This window comes from Mytilus edulis, unplaced genomic scaffold, assembly GCF_963676685.1.
Source record: "Mytilus edulis unplaced genomic scaffold, xbMytEdul2.2 SCAFFOLD_1950, whole genome shotgun sequence".
Lineage (NCBI taxonomy): Eukaryota > Metazoa > Mollusca > Bivalvia > Mytilida > Mytilidae > Mytilus > Mytilus edulis.
Genome location: NW_027268970.1, coordinates 1 through 19,464, shown reverse-complemented (window position 1 = coordinate 19,464; position 19,464 = coordinate 1). Strand labels below are relative to the sequence as shown.

The 19,464-nt window shown below is 33.7% G+C and overlaps 1 protein-coding gene across 1 annotated transcript; it reads left to right on the top strand.

Annotated features, from left to right (window-relative positions):
- Window positions 1–92: 92 nt before the first annotated feature.
- Window positions 93–18,857, top strand: LOC139509184 (cadherin-18-like; the record flags this gene model as incomplete). The annotated part of the gene is made up of 7 exons (XM_071296096.1): window positions 93–236; window positions 2,305–2,419; window positions 2,987–3,909; window positions 14,247–14,324; window positions 15,016–16,199; window positions 18,204–18,305; window positions 18,744–18,857. Coding segments are annotated over exons 4-7 (1,443 nt in total), but the record flags the coding sequence as incomplete, so codon positions are not given.
- Between the last annotated feature and the right edge of the window lie 607 nt (window positions 18,858–19,464).

The following is a 19,464-nucleotide window of genomic DNA, read 5'->3' as shown; positions in this document are numbered from 1 at the left end:
TTTTTTTATGTAATTGCCGTATGACGTAAAATCTATAGTTTGTTATGATTTCCAACTCAGATTAGTATGTTGTGTTCGAAATATCAATTTGACTCACGTTTACTTCTGCTTTAGAACTACTTTGATGGAATTGTTGGAAATTGTCATACAAGTGAAAAGATTGACCTATTCATTGTTGGTGTGCATTATCCAATTTGAGGGGATGACGACAATTAATTTTCTTTTGATGAACCATGGTAAGTTTCAGATAAAAAACAAGTCCTGTTTTTAAAATGCATTTTAGGTTGGGGATTTTTTCGTATTACTAATCACTTGCTTTTCAGATTTTTCTTACCTCCTTTTTTTTTTAAAGTCATGATTCAGTCATCAGTACTATACGATTCACTGAAAGATTTAAAACCTGTAAAAAGGAGGCAGAAGAGGTGTGAAAATCTTTCGGTAAAGAAAAACAACCTAGAATACTTTTTGTCAATTTGTTTACAGAGGATACTGGTTCTTACTGAATTCCAATTTGTATATACATATGCACTATGATTTTAAATAGATTTCAGAATTTTGAGGCATAACATACATGTACCGCGTATTCTGTAAAGTGTTTATTTGAATTGTTTCAAATGAACAACTTCATGTTTTACTCCATGTTGTTTTATGTATTTTTTATGTAATTGTTCTCTATTTTTTATTTTTTCCGACCAATATTCTATATTCTTTATATTTGAGCACACTATTATTTTCTAATTTTTTTCCCCCTGTTCATTTGGGCCATTATTACCTATTTTGTCAACCCCATTCAAACCGTCATATTTTTAATATGACAATGTGAATCGACAATCACTTAAAATAGGACATTTTTTTATCAACAATTTAAAATTTATATCTCGGTAAGTTATATTTCGAATCCGTAAAACAATATTCGAGGACAGGTAAAGATAAATGTTTATTTTGTGTACCACGTGGTAGTAATGGTATAGAACTATGGCTATCAAGATTTTTCGTAAAGGGCGTCTGTCGGTCTGATCTCTATCAGTTGATGTAATAATACTGTTTTGACTGTACAAAAATTCTGACCACACAACCAACCCTAATTAAATAAGCATGAGAGATACGGCGAGGGAGCATAATAAACGATTACTCAATAAGCATAGTCCCAGGTTAGGGGGAGGGTTGGAATCCCGCTAACATGTTTAACCCCTCAACATGATTTATGTATGTGCCTGTCCGCCCAAGTCAGGAGCCTGTAATTCAGTGGTTCTCGTTTGTTTATGTATTATATATTTGCTTTTCGTTCATCTTTTTTATATAAATAAGGCCGTTAGTTTTCTCGTTTAAATTGTTTTACATTGTCAAACTGGGCCTTTTATAGGTGACTATGCGATATGGGCTTTGTTCATTTATGAAGGCCGTACGGTGACCTATAGTTGTTAATGTCTGTGTCATTTTGGTCTCTTGTGGATAGTTGTCCCATTCGCAATCATATCACATCTTCTTTTTTATAGTGATTTTCTCATAAATCTGTAATTTTCTTTTTTTTTTGGGTTAAATAATAACCGATGTTATAGAAAATATAAACAAAGAAACAATCAATGAACCTTTAACAATCGTTGCCTGGCAATTTTATTAAATCTTTAAATGATCTATAAATGAAATTTCACCTATAACTGTTTATGATTGTTAATCTTTGCAGATTCAAAAACATGGGAAGCAAATAAAACTATTTAAAAAACGACAGGTATATAGCAATAAGTAAATACATATATTGTAAAACACTTTACCTAACATGTATTGTATAATTTTCTAATGTAATGGTACGAAAACAATATAACACTGTATAAGGAAATAGACAGAGAACTGGCTTACAGTTTATTTAATTTTTAAGTAGAGTTGAGCTGAAATTAAATGTGCGTATTGTTATGCGTTTACTTTTCTACATTGGCTAGAGGTATATGGGGGGGGGGTTTGAGATCTCACAAACATGTTTAACCCCGCTGCATTTTGCGCCTATCCCAAGTCAGGAGCCTCTGGCCTTTGTTAGTCTTGTATTATTTTAGTTTTAGTTTCTTGTGTACAATTTGGAAATTAGTATGGCGTTCATTATCACTGAACTAGTATATATTTGTTTAGGGGCCAGCTGAAGGACACCTCCGGGTGCGGGAATTTCTCGCTACATTGAAGACCTGTTGGTGACCTTCTGCTGTTGTTTTTTTCTATGGTCGGTTTGTTGTCTTTTTGACACATTCCCCATTTCCATTCTCAATTTTATTATTGAGAAAGAATTATTCAGTATTATTTAACTGTAATTTTTAGTTTTTAGGTGTATTCCCAGCACCGTCAGATACATACGGAGGACGGGAATAAATGTTTCCATTGTGAAGATCATGGACACTATCCATCCTTGCCAATTGAGCCATTATTTCTTTTGGTACGTTACGACTCAATAGTTAAAACTTAAATTCGAAGTTTAATATGTTTATTACAAGCTTATTACTTTTTCGCCAAAGTCGTCAATTCTACTACAGATTTCAATACATATGATTTCACACTGCTTTTTTTTCAGTTGCAAAAGATCTGAAGTTAAATTAATTTAATCCACCGACGTGTCCCGAGTAGACTCAATTTTCTACCATCACATGGACATACAAATGTACATGTTCACCACAACATTTCTAAAAACAAAACTTGTTCTTCTAAATATTCAATTAGTATTGTATTGTCATATACCATTTGTTATTATAAAATGAAATATAGAGTATTAACAGATTGATATGTCTACAAAAATGTCAAAGATCAATAGCATACAGAAGAAGCTAACAACTAAGATTAGGAACTACAGGCGAATAACTCGTATATACATTTGCAGTACTTGTTTTCACACAATTCAGGAAAAAGACGAATGAGACACATCAGAAAACCTTCATTTGTGTAAAACAAGCAATAGTTTTTTTTTAATTTAAACACTTTTAAATGATGTTTTTTTTTATACTTCCAGTTAGCAGCAATGAATTCAGTAAATCAACATTTCGTGAGTAGGTGTTGAATAAGGTGTACGTTTAAAGTCAAATTATGTAAGTATTAAAGTATTTATATGGATATCTCCAAAGTAAGTATAAGAATTTGCAATTTATTATTTCAGATGCTTTTTTAGTTTTAGATGCTTCTTTATTTCAGGTACAAGGTAAGTATGCTTGGTAAGATAGTAGCGAATTTGTTGCTTATATTGCTTTCATAGCATACATGCATCATGCAGTTTATCAGTACGGTTGAATGTTTGTTTAAAATAAAATAAAACAAAGAAGTCTTTTACTCGGAAATTTTGTCTGCTCCGTCGTTTTTTTTCTCTCTCCATTTTTAATGTAAATGTTTAAATACATAAAACACAATATGTGGGAAAACATTTGCTCAATTCATCGTGAGGGAATTCAATGCATTACTGATAGTAGTAGTATTTTAAACAGGTAGAGCAAAATATGTTTTGCGTTGTTGGTTTACATCGTTATCCATTATAGTTGACCAATCAGTGACGTGCCCTCTTTTAAAATTTCGGTGAATGCCATTCCCTTACAGAAAATACAACTACAGAGGAACCACTAACCACTGATCATACATATTCTGAGGAGATAACAATAACACCGACCACGACCGAAAACCATTTCTCATCGAGACTGGTATCCACACCTTCTACAACGACGACGACAAAACAGACGACTACGTCTGCTACTCAATCACCCACACCCTGTATTAGTGGAGGATTGAACAGAACTGATGCCACACTTGACGAGGAATGCGGTACACATGGTGAAGATGCGAAATGTAATGTTTCAAATAGTGCATGTACTGAAACATCTATAGCTAGCACTTGGAGATGCCGATGTGTCCAGGGATATGCCAAGAAGAATGATGCATGTCAGCAATGTAAGTGTTCATCATATTCATCTTATGCGAAATATTCTTTTTTATAATGTAACAGTGCTATAAGCAAAGTCAAAATATCAGTCATCGTAAGAATGTAGATTTCCGTAAATAGTATGGCGTCCACATCAGTGACATATCAATTAATTTTGATACCAAACTATTTCGTTTGAAAAAGTTCCAGAATACGGAGAACCACCATACACTGTTCCAAAAGATACATTTTATGTGTTATCCTGTTGAAACAAGATTCAACAGACTCCTATTCGATCTGTTTCCCAGCTTGGTATATTTAAAAAAAAAACAATGTATAGTTATTCTATATGAAACATCGATATCATTGAAAAATGCCAAGATTGTATTGGGTAAAATATATTTTTAGACGGAAATAATGTCTTCATCAAGATGCAAAAAAAAAAATCACGCTCTCGGTATAGAATCCTTATGGTGAGATGTTAAATTATTGGCAATGCAAATGACAGTGTTTGTAAACACAGTTTACCATTTTTACGACGTACATTGTATTTGACTTCTTTATATACAGACAGGATAACATTAGTGATAATACCAACGAAAAATATCTTTAAAAATACTATTTATATTTATGGAATCCAATCTATAATTTTCAAGATAAAACATCAACAAAATACGTATCTTATTTGGAAAACTAGTCGAACAACATGTTGTAAACTTCTAGATTGTCATAATTACGATGCCTTACTTCACAATATAGTATGAAAATCTAACTATGACTAGCAATCTCGCGTCATTCTGAAATTAATCTTCATTTCAAAATGAAATAAAACATTCTCGATGACACGAGCTTTAACTATAAAGAGCACAAGTAAATAAAAGAGTACTTGATAGCAATCGTGTTTTGTAAACCTAGCAAAATAAATGTGTGAACAAGTATTAACTGTTTCTTTAAGAAATTGTATAGGGTTGTACAAAGGTTGACCGTGTGATACGGTGCTTTTTGTCCGCGATTTGCTTTTTGTCCGCTTTTGCTTTTTGTCCGATTATTTTGCTTTTTGTCCGATACTTTTGCTTTTTGTCCGTTGCTTTTTGTCCGTTTTGCTTTTTGTCCGATAATTTTGCTTTTTGTCCGATACTTTTGCTTTTTGTCCGTTGCTTTTTGTCCGTTTTGCTTTTTGTCCGATAATTTTGCTTTTTGTCCGACACTTTTGCTTTTTGTCCGTTGCTTTTTGTCCGTTTTGCTCTTTAGCTCACCTGGACCATAGGACTAAGTGAGCTTTTCTCATTTTCTCATTATTCGTCGTCGTCATTAATTTTTACAAAAATCTTCTCTTCTGAAACTACTGGCAAAATTAAAGCAAACATGGCCAAAATCATCCTTAGGGTATTTAGTTTCAAAAAAGTGTCCGATGACCCCGCCCAATAATTAAGATGGCCGCAATGTCTAAAAGAAGAGCATCGCATAAAATGTAGATTTTGGCTTATATATCTGAAACAAAACCATAGAGACAATCTAACAAGGGATAAGAACATTTCGCCTCATAAAATAATGTGGACCAGTCAGAACTTTTCATGTGGGACAATATGAGCTCTTAATTTAAAAAAAAAGTGGGACAATCGGGAATAAGCCCTACAGACTTGAGCAATTCTAAAATAAACACTGTTGATGTATCTCTTTTAAATTTTCTATTAAAAAGTGTTTTACATTTACGAATGCACTATATTGTATCTGTATCTAAAATATTAAACGCATTGTTTTCGTGATAGAAATTAAGTAAATGCTTAAGTAACCATTTTATTACTTTTCCCCCTCTTTTCGAGTTTGTCAAACAAAAATAAACTTATCTACTTTGTTGAAAATGCTGTTGTGTTAACCAAAGTTTCCTTAATCTTATTACTTGAATAACCTCGAACTTCCTCGTCATTTGGATATAGTTGCTAAATAATTCCGAAATGTATGGATTAATACAGTTTATTTAAATAAATAGCTACACATGTATTACGTAAACTTTGTGATAGTGTTCCAAAAATGAAGTTTGTTTGTTTGTTATATTTGTAATATTTGTAATGTTTAAGAAAAATAAAGTTGTTGGAAATATGACGAAAATATTACCAGACTTAAAAAAGTTTTTTTTTAACTGAAATGTTGCAAAATATTTTGGAGCGACTGTCAATCGGCCATTCGCATATAAGTGCAAATGGTGACTATATATTATTAGCGGGAAGAAGAAACTGTGCGTTTTTATAAAAGCAATAACATGTCGTAAATGTGTGCACTTCCACATGTAGCAAACGCCGACACCATTTAACATAATGATAAAACTATTCAAACGAGAAAACCATTGATTTACAAAACACTATACGACAAACAAATACAGAAACAAACAACAACTATTGAATTACAGATTGAAACTCCGTTCCTGACTTATACGTATGATTATCATATATAATATTTAGCGCGGTTAAACATCAATTTAGAATTTCAATAACGAAACCATCACTCAAGGATTATTTGATTTGATAAATTTCTAAACTATTCTAAAGTTTCGAGCATATAAAAAAGAAGATGTGGTATGATTGCCAATGAGACAACAATCCACAAAAGACCAAAATGACACAAACATTAACAACTTTAGGACTGTATATTCAGTGGTTGTCGTTTGTTTATGTGTTACATATTTGTTTTTTCATTTATTTTTTTGACATAAATAAGGCCGTTAGTTTTCTCGTTTGAATTGTTTTACATTGTCTTATCGGGGCCTTTTATAGCTGACTATGCTGTATGGGCTTTCCTCATTGTTGAAGGCCGTACGGTGACCTAATGCTGTTAATGTCTGTGTCATTTTGGTCTTTTGTGGATAGTTGTCTCATTTGCAATAATACCACATCTTCTTTTTTATAAGAATATCAACTCCTCACACGTACAATTATTACTTCATTTTCTTTTTTTCATTCATCTAATTATTATATCTATTTTAATTCAATATTGTATCCATATAAATGTATATGAACGCTTACATATATATAATCATTGCGATATCATATATTAGAGAGAGGCAAAGTGTACCAAAGGATAATCACACTAAAAAGGGTTGAAACAAACCAACAAATCCGCAGCTGAATGAAAAACAACAAGATACACAACAGTCCACAAAACAAATGGTTCGAGAACACAATTAAATCGTAGTGCATTTCTTTTAGACATAAATGAAAATTTAAAAAATCCCACCTGCGCTTTCTCAATGAAACTTTTACAGTGTGTTGTACTAATTTTGGGACAAATTATATCAAAATTATAGAAAACTTCATCGCGTCTAACTCAAAATATGGACAATTTTGTGTTTAGGGTGTCTTGAAATCTTTTGACAGCTTCCGAAGTGCTAATTTTTAACCTTTTTCAGCTGGACCAAATCACTACTTTCCTGTAAAATTCTGGACCCAAATTTTTTTTACAGTGTAATTTCACCACCCCCCCCCCCCCCCCCCCCCCCTACTTACAATGTGAGGCATTAAACAAGGAGAAATAAATTTGGAAGGGGAATTATTGGCAAGTAACCCACTGTTATCACTAGGGACTAATAACGAAAATCAAGGGACGACAATTGTGGTCTCGGACGAAATCATTGAAATTTAAAATCTGAGCAACAAGAACCAATGCAACTGTGATGATGTATGGTTAACTGGAAGAGTAAGATAATCCTGCTCCGTCCATTAAGTTTTAAAAAGTCATGTATTAAACTCAAACTCTCGAACACGTTGTCTTGGAAGATCTTTATTCCAAGGGGGTCCTTAATAGTTGCGTTTTGATAATCCTATAAGGAGTTTATAATTTAACTCCTTGCGAACACTTTCATAAGGAACGAAAATTCCCATCTGCATCTTTTTGAAAAGATTGCAAATATTGTTTAAATTAAATAGGGTATCCCATTTCAAACCCAGCGTCTCGGAAAATTTCATTTTTGGGCACTAGACAATGATTAAATGTAGTAATTCGATAATAATACATGGATTTCTCGCGAAAACATCGTTAAGGCGAAATTTAAAGTTTGACTTGGCTGATTGAAGAAATTTCACAATAAAAACTGAAACGCAAAAACCCAAAAACGCATAAAGATGTTTATTCAGGACAATAACTTATATAAAACAACAGCAGAAATACATATAATGTATCACCAATGGAGGTTGTAAAATACTGTAGGTGATACTTAAACGTAATGTTCTATTTATTTTTTTTGTCGTTAAGGGGACTGGAGGGTATTAATCCATTATTTTTTAAATATACATGTAGGATTTTGCTTGTTTTTCTATAGATGAACTTTTATCATATACTAAATAGAAAAATCAAATAAAAACATGGGGTTATCGTTCACTTAAGCTCACAATCTGCCCTCGAAAGAAGCAACCATTTTTGTTAAGGTACTTTTTTTTAAGTTGAACTAATAGGAGAAATAGAGAGATATATATATCGAAATAAAAAAAGAACTAAATTACAGAAATCGATTTAATTTTACAACTGTTTAGTTTACGTAAAGCATATTTGAAAAATATCTATAGGTCACCGATGAGTTGAAAAAGACATTTTAATTCTAATGCCAAAACAAAATGTCATTATTGCACTAAAGGGAGACAATTTGGAGCTTTTACAGTGATATAAACATTTGAAAAATAAATCTGAGGCCAAAATCATTCGATATTTTGGGTTGATTTTTGAGCCAATTCATAAAGTTATAACTAATAGTGTAATAAATAAAATTTGTAAAGAAAACAAAAATGATAAAATTTTTGCTGAAATTACCCTCGAGCATCCGAAAGAGCAAGTATTGCACACAAAAAAAAGGAATCATCCTTTAACGGAAACAACTCTTGAAATCATCGGCTATTCGTCGATGACTAAAGGCTATTTATTTCTGAAATCTAAATTTTGTTTTGCTGTTCTGAGTGTTCAAGATGTTACATGCAGCTAAAATATTGGTAAAACATTTGAAAAAATACTGATCTGTATAAAATTTACACAAAAGTAAACGAATGAAAGCCACTGGAATGCAGTCCAGGACTCGGATAAATAAGCACATTTAAACAAGAGTGCACACACTGAAATGTCTCGCCTACTTTACTCATCATTAATATTATGTTGATAGCCCTAAGTATAAAGATTTATTACAACTGCCACATAAACTTAACATTAACCAAGATAGCTAAACAAAGACCAAATGAATTATGAAAATGAGGTAAAGGTCAGACGAACCATACCAGGCAGACATGAACAGCTAACAATTCTTCGATACAACAAATATACTTGACCTATTACTTATAGTTTAAGAAAAACAGACCAAAACACAAAAACTTAACACTGTGCAATGAACCGTGAAATTGAGGTCATGGTCAAATAAAACCTGGGAGACTTATATATAGATCATAAGATATTTTCATGCACCAAATATAGTGACCTTTGGCATATAATATTAGATAAAAAGACCAAAACTCAAAAACTGAACTTTGACCACTGAACCATGAAAATGAGGTTAAGGTCAGATGATATCTTCCCGCTAGACATGTACACCTTACAATCATTTCATACAACAAATATTGTAGACTCATTGCATAAAGTATGAGAAAAACAGACCAAGACAGAAAAATTTAACTATAACCACTGAACCGTGAAAATGAGGTCAAGGTCAGATGACACCTGCCAGTTGGACATGTACACCTTACAGTCCTTCCATACACCGAATATACTAGCCCTGTTGCTGATAGTATCTGAGATGTGGACTTGACCACCAAAACTTATTCTAACCTTTGTTCACTGATCCACGAAATGAAGTCGAGGTCAAGTGAAAACTGTCTGACGGGCATGAGTACCTTGCAAGGTACGCACATACCGAATATAGTTATCCTATTACTTATAATAAGAGAGAATTCAACATTACAAAAATTCTGAACTTTTTTTTACAAGTGATCACTGAACCATGAAAATGAGGTCAAGGACATTGGACATGTGACTGACAGAAACTTCGTAACATGAGGCATCTATATACAGAGTATGAAGCATCCAATTTTTCCACCTTCTAAAATATTAAGCTTTTCAGAAGTGAACTTACGCCGCCGCCGCCGCCGCCGCCGCCGCCGCCGCCGCCGGATCACTATTCATATGTCGAGCTTTCTGCAACAAAAGTTACAGGCTCGACTAAAATGACAGGTTATATGAACTGAGTGGCAATAAAAGCACAAGTCTAACACTTGCTTTTTAAAAATTAAAATCTTTATTTAAAATGGTCATCTTTAAACAAACAAAAATTGAATATGAAAATTTACAATTCCAACAATAGATCGATATTAAACAGAACTGTTTCATTATCATGTTTCGGCTACAATTGGTATATGAACCATCCAAATGTCAAAATATCAACATAGAGTATTTACAAAGAATGTTTCTGTTATGTTGTGCAACTAAATCTCTACAGCAAATGGTAGTGACAACACTAGATGTTAATTAGGATCCAGCGAAAAGCCAGGCTTTTGTCCACGAAGGTAGCAAATTGTCGGTGTGACTATCGCTGACGGCTTTTGGTAACACACGATATGGTTGTTGGTCATGTTGTTATCACCAAGGGAAGGTCATCGTGCTCTTAATTTCCACACAAACTGATATAGCTCCAAAGGTTTAACAATGAACACCAATGGACACTCATGTCAATTGGAAGGCCACGCGGAATCAATATCGGAGATGTTAAAGACAAATGCATCGGTCATGCTGGGCTTTTGTTGCTTAATGTCTAAATGGACATGGCCTATAATTAAAAGATCCTTTTGCGGAATTTGTGGATTATTTGGTCAACTGTATACAGTCTACGAGCAATTGCATCCTGGGAAAAGCCTCATTAGATAAACCCCAATTTGTTTGTAATTGGTTGCCAGAAAGACCTGGTATATAGTCTTATATTTATTGAACTTACTTACTTACAATAAGGGATAAGCCAGCGAGTAAGTCAGCAAAGGGTTAGGGAAGTACCATGGTATATAAAAAAAGTCGAAACAAACAATTGCCGGCTGGCCAAGAGATTCTCCACGTGGGGTATGATGCCAGAGGTAGAAGTAGGCATTGCCTTAACAAAGGCACAGATCACTTAGGCCCAAGACCCGTACGAGTTTGACAACAATGAATTAAAAGGGTAAGGTGGTACCTCTGTTTGCAACGAAGTCGAAATACACTTTAATAATTGCCGGCTGGCCAAACTAAAAGATTCTCCACGTAGGCCATTTTACCAGAGATAGAGGAGGGCATTGCCATACAAATTTCTTATAGCACTTATGCCCTAGACCCGTACGAGTTTGACAATAATGTATCAAAAGGGGGAGATGGTACCTCTGTTTACAACAAAGTCGAAATAAAGTATTGCCGGCTGGCCAAACTAAGAGGTTCTCCACGTAGGCCATTTTACCAGAGATAGATATGGTAATTGCCTTTAAAATGGCATATAACACTAATTCCAAAGACTTGTACGATTTTGCCTGCAAGGGGTTAAAAATAAAAGGTGTTACCTTTGTTTACAACGAAGTCGAAATAAACCTCTACCTCTGGTATAATGATCCACGTAGAGAATCCCTGAGTTTGGCCTACCGGCTACAGTTATTTTGACTTTAATGTGAACAGAGGTACCACCTCCTCATTTTAGCTCTTTACTGACAAACTCGTACGGGTATATGCCATATAAGTGCTATAGGCTATTTTAAAGGCAATGACCACCTATACCTCTGGTAGCATGGCCCATGTGGTGAATCTCGTAGTTTGAAAAGCCGGCAATATTTCATAACGACTTTGTGATATACTAGAATACCCTCCTTTCCTTTTGCTGGCATAAGTGCTATAAACCATTTTAAAGGCAAGGCCCACCTCTACCTCTGGAACATTATCATGATAAACGGGGATCATCTTTTATTTTTGGCCATCCGGCAATAGTTTATTTTGACTTTGTTATATACCAGGGTACCTCCTTACCCTTTGCTGACAAACTCGTACAGATCAATGGAATAAGAAGTATGGGCCATTTTAGATGCAATGTCCACCACTACCTTTGTTATAATGGCCTATGTTGAGAATTTCTTTGTTTGGCCAGCCGGCAATTATTCATTTCGACTTCGTTGTAAACATAGATACCACCTCCCCCTTTTAACACTTTGCTGAAGCACTGGTACGGGTCTACGGCATAAGTGGCCATTTTTGAGGCTATGGCCACTTCTACCTCTGGTATCATGGCCCATGTGGAGAATCTCTTCGTTTAGCCAGCCAGCAATAGTTTATTTCGACTTTGTGATATACTTAGGTACCCCCTTACCCTTTGCTGATTAACTTACACGGGTCTGGGACATACGTGTTATGGCTATGTTAGAGGTAATGCCTACCTCATCCTCTGATATAATACCCCGCGTATAGAATCTCTTAGTTAGGCCAGTCGGCTTAATTTATATTTTCGTTGTATACAGGTCTAGGGCGTTAGTTTTATCAGCCATTTAAAAGGCAATGCACACATTTAACCTAGGATTAATGGCCAACTTGGAGAATCTCGTACTTAAGCAAGCCGGCAATAATTTATTTCGACTTCTTTGTAAACAGAGGTTCCAACTCCCTTTTAAACCCTTTGATGATACCGCGTACTTCTCTAGGGAATAAGTGATTTAGGCCATTTTAGAGGCAATGACAACCTCTACCTCTGGTATCATGGCCCACGCGGAGAATCTCTTAGCCATCCAGCAATAGTTTAGTTCGACTTTATTATATACTAGGGTATTAACCTTACACTTTGCTGACTAACTCGTACGGGTCTAGGTCATACGTGCTCATGGTCATTTTATAGAGGCAATCCCTTCCTCTACCTCTCATATTATGGCCCGCGTGGATAATTTCTTAGTTTAGCCAGCGGGCAACAGTTTATTTCAACTGCGTTATATACCGGGCTAATTCATCCCCCTTTTAACTCATTGTTGACAAACTCGTTCGGGTCTATAGCATAAGTGCTATGAACCATTTTTAAGAGAATGACTACTCCAACATCTAGTATAAGGGCGCACCTAAAAATGTCTTAGTTTGGGCAGCCGTCACTATTTTTGGTGGACTGTGTGATATACTAGAGTATTCCCCTTACCCTCTTCTGACCAACTCGTACGGGTCGAGGACATAAGTGCCATGGCCCATGGACCATTTAAGAGGCACTGCCTACCTATACCTCTGGTATAATGGCCAACGTGGAGAATCTCTCAGTTTGAAGAGCTGGCAATAATGAGGTTTATTTTTACTTCGTGATATACCGGCGAAACTCATGCCCCTTTTAATTCGTTGCTGATAAACTCGTGTAGATCCAGGACATAAGTGCTATAAGCCATTTATAAGGGTTTGACTACCTCTTCTTCTGGTATAATGGCCTACCTGGAGTATGTCTTAGTTTAGCCAGCTTTCAAAAGTTGTTTTTTAGACTTAGGGATATACAAGAGTATTCCCCTTGCCCTCTGTTGACCAACACCTACGGGTCTAGGATATTAGTGCTTCGAGCCATTTTAGAGGTAATGCGATATATTCATGTACAAATCATTTATAATGTGAGTATGGTCTGTATTTAACTCCTAAAAGGACATGGTATTTTGAAGTTCAAAATGAAACCTGCCAAAAATATACACATTTTATATCGGACATAAAGCAAAATTATCGGACAAAAAGCAAAACGGACAAAAAGCAACGGACAAAAAGCAAAAGTTTCGGACAAAAAGCAAAATAATCGGACAAAAGGCAAAACGGACAAAAAGCAACGGACAAAAAGCAAAAGTTTCGGACAAAAAGCAAAATAATCGGACAAAAGGCAAAACGGACAAAAAGCAACGGACAAAAAGCAAAAGTTTCGGACAAAAAGCAAAATTATCGGACAAAAAGCAAAAGCGGACAAAAAGCGAATTGCGGACAAAAAGCACCGTATCAACCGTGCGCACATCTTTAGAATGACAGAAATGAATAGATGTAAATCGTCACAGTTTAATTTAAAATAATTACAAATATTTTATAGATTTACATATTTGAAAAGAAGATTTTGAAGGGATAAAAGTTAAAATATGTGTAGCAACAAACAAAAGCACAACTGCAATTAAAAGCGAACAATACTGAAGTAAATTGTAATCTTCTATTAAGATATATGAGGATACTAGGTATCAACGAAAACAATATTTTACTTAAAAGATTTATAGTATTGAAGGAGTTATTCGAATAAGACTAGGGGCGATTTGTTTTGGCAAAATGAATTTTTATAATAGGATACGTTTCAATTTTAGGGAACAATTGTGACATATGAAAGCACTTTACTTATACATGATGTTCATTTTAGTGCCTTCTAAATTATTCAACCAAGAGTCTCAAAAGATGTCAATAAATCTTCCTGAAAGCAGTCCTATAGGCCATCAAGGTAAGTCATTTAAGTATAATCAACAGTCACTCATGATGTTTTATAAGAACAAAACTAGGACATAAGACCAACATTTATATGTTTTTATTTTAATCTTCATTGATTGTTGTACCGAACAAGTCCAAGGGATTCACAATTTAAACTAGACAAATATTAGATTATAACGTATCTCGCTCTTTATTTTTGTAATTTGTTTTCAAGCAGGTGTAATTGTAGATGTTATGTTCATGAGTGTATGCTTGTCATATACAGAAATTGATTATTAACGATTGAAATAAATGCATCTAAGAAATTAAAAACTAAAAAGTTGTTGATGTTGGTATTTGTTTGTGTGTAGACCAATGGAAATAATTTCTTTGTATTGAAGACTTGATCACTTTGATAGGCTTCTGGTTTAAATGCAAAATGTTTAGATAGTCGGTAAGATAAATTCGTTACACAGTGTTTTAATGCCTTATGCGATGTGACCTAATACGATATTTATGATGTTAGAAAATTTCATTTAGGGTGTCCCCTCTCACCCCATATGTAACTTACTGGCCCCATTAATGTTGGGTCTCTAGTACACCGTGTAACTAATAATATGGATCAACTGCATGTCAAAATATAATCGTTGTATATTTTATTTGTTACTGATTGACCAATGTCGGTTGGTTTTTTAAATTGTATCATCGTAAATTATATTTTTTAGTTTTAAGAGAACACTTTACAGAGGTTGATGGTTTTTACAAAACAACACCAACAGCTGAAATTTTGGGACCCGGGTCAGACAGTTTTTCACTAAGCACTGCAAATACAGAGTATGTCGTCGTAACAGTAAAGAACATTCCACTATCTAAATCAAAATACGACATTTTTGTAGTAGTGTCTGTTACTGTTGACGGTATTGTGATACGTGATTTTATACATGTTGCAATTACCATTAATAGAACGAGTATCATTGAGAAAAACATATTTGTAATTGACGGGACTCCGAAGGACAGTGTTGTCGGTCAAGTTTGTCAGTCGTGTTTATCCGGGGATGCCGTAACAACTATATCACCAGATAATTCCATGACTGTTGAAAATGATGGTAGCATAAAGACAACAACAAAAATTCATCTTGATACCCTAGAAGGACTCCAAACAATAGCCTATTCATCATACATCGAAGTTAAACAAAATGGCCATTTAGTTGCCAATATAACAATTCTTATTGTACGTTCTCAATACACTCATACATTAACAGAGGGCAGTGGCAGCAATACCCGTGTAGGTGTGCTGACACTGTCTATTCCCTTTTCAATTGATAAATCAGAATTAGCTTTGAATAACAACTTATTGATACTTGGATCTGTGTCACTTGACTATCAGAAAGAACAGGAAATACATGAAGATCTTACGTTATTAGTAAGTGGTACTTCTTTTGACATACAGATTAACATTAAGGTTCAAGATGTCAATGACAAATATCCTGTGTTTTTAGGAGCACCGTATCGCTTCGTAACTGTACAATCTGCTTATACGGGTGTAATAGTCGGTGCTGTTACTGCTTTCGATCCTGATACGCATGCAAATTTAACATACGAAATAACTCCTAATGATAAATTATCGATCAATAACAATGGGGTTATTTTGGTTCAAAGTATTTTCAATACAACTATATATAATGCAAAAGTTATCGTTAGAGATGGAATACATAGCGACACTGAGGATATCATTATTGATATTCGTGAAACCACTAATGAAGATGGAGAAATCAAGAATTTCAATGGAACAATTCTTGAAAATAAAAAGTCTCAAACGGCTATTGTAACTGTCACAGTACCCAAGTATGAAAACTATCGATTTGCTGACAAATCAGCTGAATTAGATTTCACTATCGAATCTGAAACAGTGAGTATGAGAATTTAACTAATTTGAATAAAGTATAGAATTTTTTTTTCACACAAAAACCATTTTCAAAAAGATTCTTTTTTTTTTTTACAAGAAAAAGGCAAACAATGTAAAAGGGATCTATCAAACTCATTAGTCGAAAACTAAACGATAATGCCGTTTGTAAACAATAAATGACAAAAAAGATAAGAACAAAAACAATCAAAAAAACAAAAACAATAAAAACAAAAAAACAAAAAAAAAACAACAGTAATACAAGAAACAAAATAGAAAACTAAAGACTGAGCGACAAAAACCCACATAAAATGCGAGTGATCTCATTTGTAAAATTCACTGTTATCTTATTACATGTTCTTTCTTTATGACTCAAGCCTCAATAAAGTTTACTTGTAGAAATTGCAAAATTTATAGATGCACAATATAAATTTCTCAAAATTTCATGATCAGTTTTGACAGATTTCGTCAAATCAAAAGTCTTAAATATAGTTCTTAACTATTCAAACTAAAATACGAATAACGCATAGAGCATTTCGTACATCCAAAGCACTTTTCTGGATTTTATATTTACTGAGAAATCTCAAACCTGTACATTTAAAACCAACAAGACGCATACAGACGTACAGGGGGGTTATATAACGAAACAAGAAATAAAAAATAGACACATTCATCTAAAGTCAAGAGATCTTTGTTTCATAATAAAAATAGTTATGTATTATCGGAAACTTTACGAAAACATGTTACAAATTATATTATAAACATACCACGATTGGGTATCAGTGCCAATGAGACAGCTCTCCATCCAAGTCATAATTTGTAAAAGTAAATCATTATTGGTCAAAGTACGTTATTCAACATGGATATTTGGCTCACTCCGAATAGTAAGCTTCAAAGGGCCCCAAAATGACTAGTGGTAAACCATTCAAACAGGAAAACCAACGGTCTTTTCTATATAAAAACCAGAAAATAAAACCACTGAACATCAGGTTTCTGACTTAATACAGGTGCAAACAAATGCAGTTGGTTTTAAACGTTTTAACAGGAACCAACCGTCACCCTAATTTGAAACAATAGTGTGATATTGAAATATAGATAGACAGGAGTTATTGCCCTTTAAATTCAATTTTACCACTTTTTATCAAATTTTTGTAATCTTTTACAAAAATCTTCTCCACTGAAACTACTAAGACAAATATAACCAAACTTGTTCACAATCATCAGAAGAGTATCTAGTTTTAAAAATGAGTCCAATGACCCTGCCCGCGAACCAAGATGGCAGACATGGCTAAAAATAGTACAAAGGGTAAAATGCAGTATTTGGTTAATATCCCGGAAACTGAAGCATTTAGAGCAAATCTGAATTGTGACAAAAATGTTCATCAGATTTATATATATCTGCTCTGAAATTTTCAGACATATCCGACAACCAGTTGTGTTTTTGCCTCTCAGTTAGTAATTTTACGGAAATTTTGCATTTTTTTGCTATTAATTTAGATATTATTATAGTATCTAAGAATATCTGATACTATAAATTATGATTTTTACCTTATTTTACATGATTTCCAAAGCATCAGTAAATAAAGATGAGCGACACAGGCTCTTTAGAGCGTCTAGTTTACCATATGAATTGATGATGATTCTGAAATTAATTAACCTCTTACATAAATACTACATGTACTAGTACATCTGATCTAATATTTTATGAAAATGTAGGTTTCCATAGTTCGTTTTGTAAACTGTTTTGTTTTTGTATTTTGATCATTTTTATTCTTTTGCAATGGCATGGCCAGATTAAGATCGACTGACTGACAGGTTTTTTGTCCAAATATAATTGCTCCGAAAATAAATATCATCAATGAAGAGACATACATTGTTTGAATCTGATGCATCTCGATAGATACTGCAATGTTATTTTCTATTCTTTTAATTGCCACTTGCTTTTTTCATAATTTAATCAGATAGTCCTATTATAATTTGCTGTTCTTTTAATCTTTTGTTCATTCTTAGGGAGTAATAAGAAACGCAAGAGCATTTGATAGGGAGAAAGAGCAGGAATTCAAACTTACCATTATAGCTAACAAGGAAAACATTGCAACGTGTTCTCTAGCGGTAAGGTGTTTTAGTCATCATACATTTACAATAGCTAAGCTGAAGTTTTTCTTTCATTGAAGTAAAAATATCTTAAAAACTTTATAGTACTGCATGGATCTCATTTCTCAAAAGCATCATACTGCAAAATATAAGAAACCAAGCATTCAAATTGCAGTTTAAACATACATAACAGAAAAATAATACAATAATTAAAAAATTCGTAGAAGGTACAAATTATGTTCATGACTTACTGGGTTTTCTGCAATTTGAAGTGCTTAAGCCTGAATTAAACTTACCACAATGAAAAAGGGGGAAAAATGTAAAGTTTTATGGGTTCTTTTCGCCAATTGTATTGTTTATATTTTTTTACCCTTCAGATATGAAGGTATGATCGTTTCTGTTAAATGTAATTCAAGAAAAGAGCTTCAAATGCATCATTTAATTTTCAATTTACAGATTGTTGGCGTGGTTACAATTTTAGTAATAGATGTGAACGATGAACCTCCCGAATTTGTTGATGCTCCTTACAACGCTACGGTTGTAGAAGAGGAAAAGGGTAAAGAACTGTTGGTAAGATATATATTTATTTAAATGACTTAGCATCCCCTAGAAATCGGGGACTTTTTATAACTTTTAGTTATTCCTTTTTATATCTTATTAATACCAATTCAGTTACTCTCATTGTTGATTTCGCAACACTAATCTCAAGGGTTAACAGTAAACTTTTATTTATAAGTCTTTTGAATCTGGAGCACTTTTCAAGATAAACCATCATCGACAACACTGAAAATATGTGAAAGCCAAGGATGCTTATAAACTTTAAAAGAACGCGAGGAGCTATTTCATACAAGGGTTAGCAATCTGTAATAAGTCAGAACTAAATCCATCATACTTTTTTCAAGACTAACCTAGAATTGTTATTTATGACTTAAAAACAATCGTTTTTTGCGCATCTGTAAATGTTGTACGTAAGATGACTTATTGTTGCATACATACACGTTTATATTTTGAATGTTTTTATGGTTGTCTCATTGGCTATCATATCACATTTGTTTTTTTCTTATATTCTTATTCATAAGGTTACATATATTATCTCAAAGTTTGTGAAACTACCATTACACTTACACCATTGCACCCGGATTTGTTTTTTTCTCAATTGATTTATGACTTTCGAACA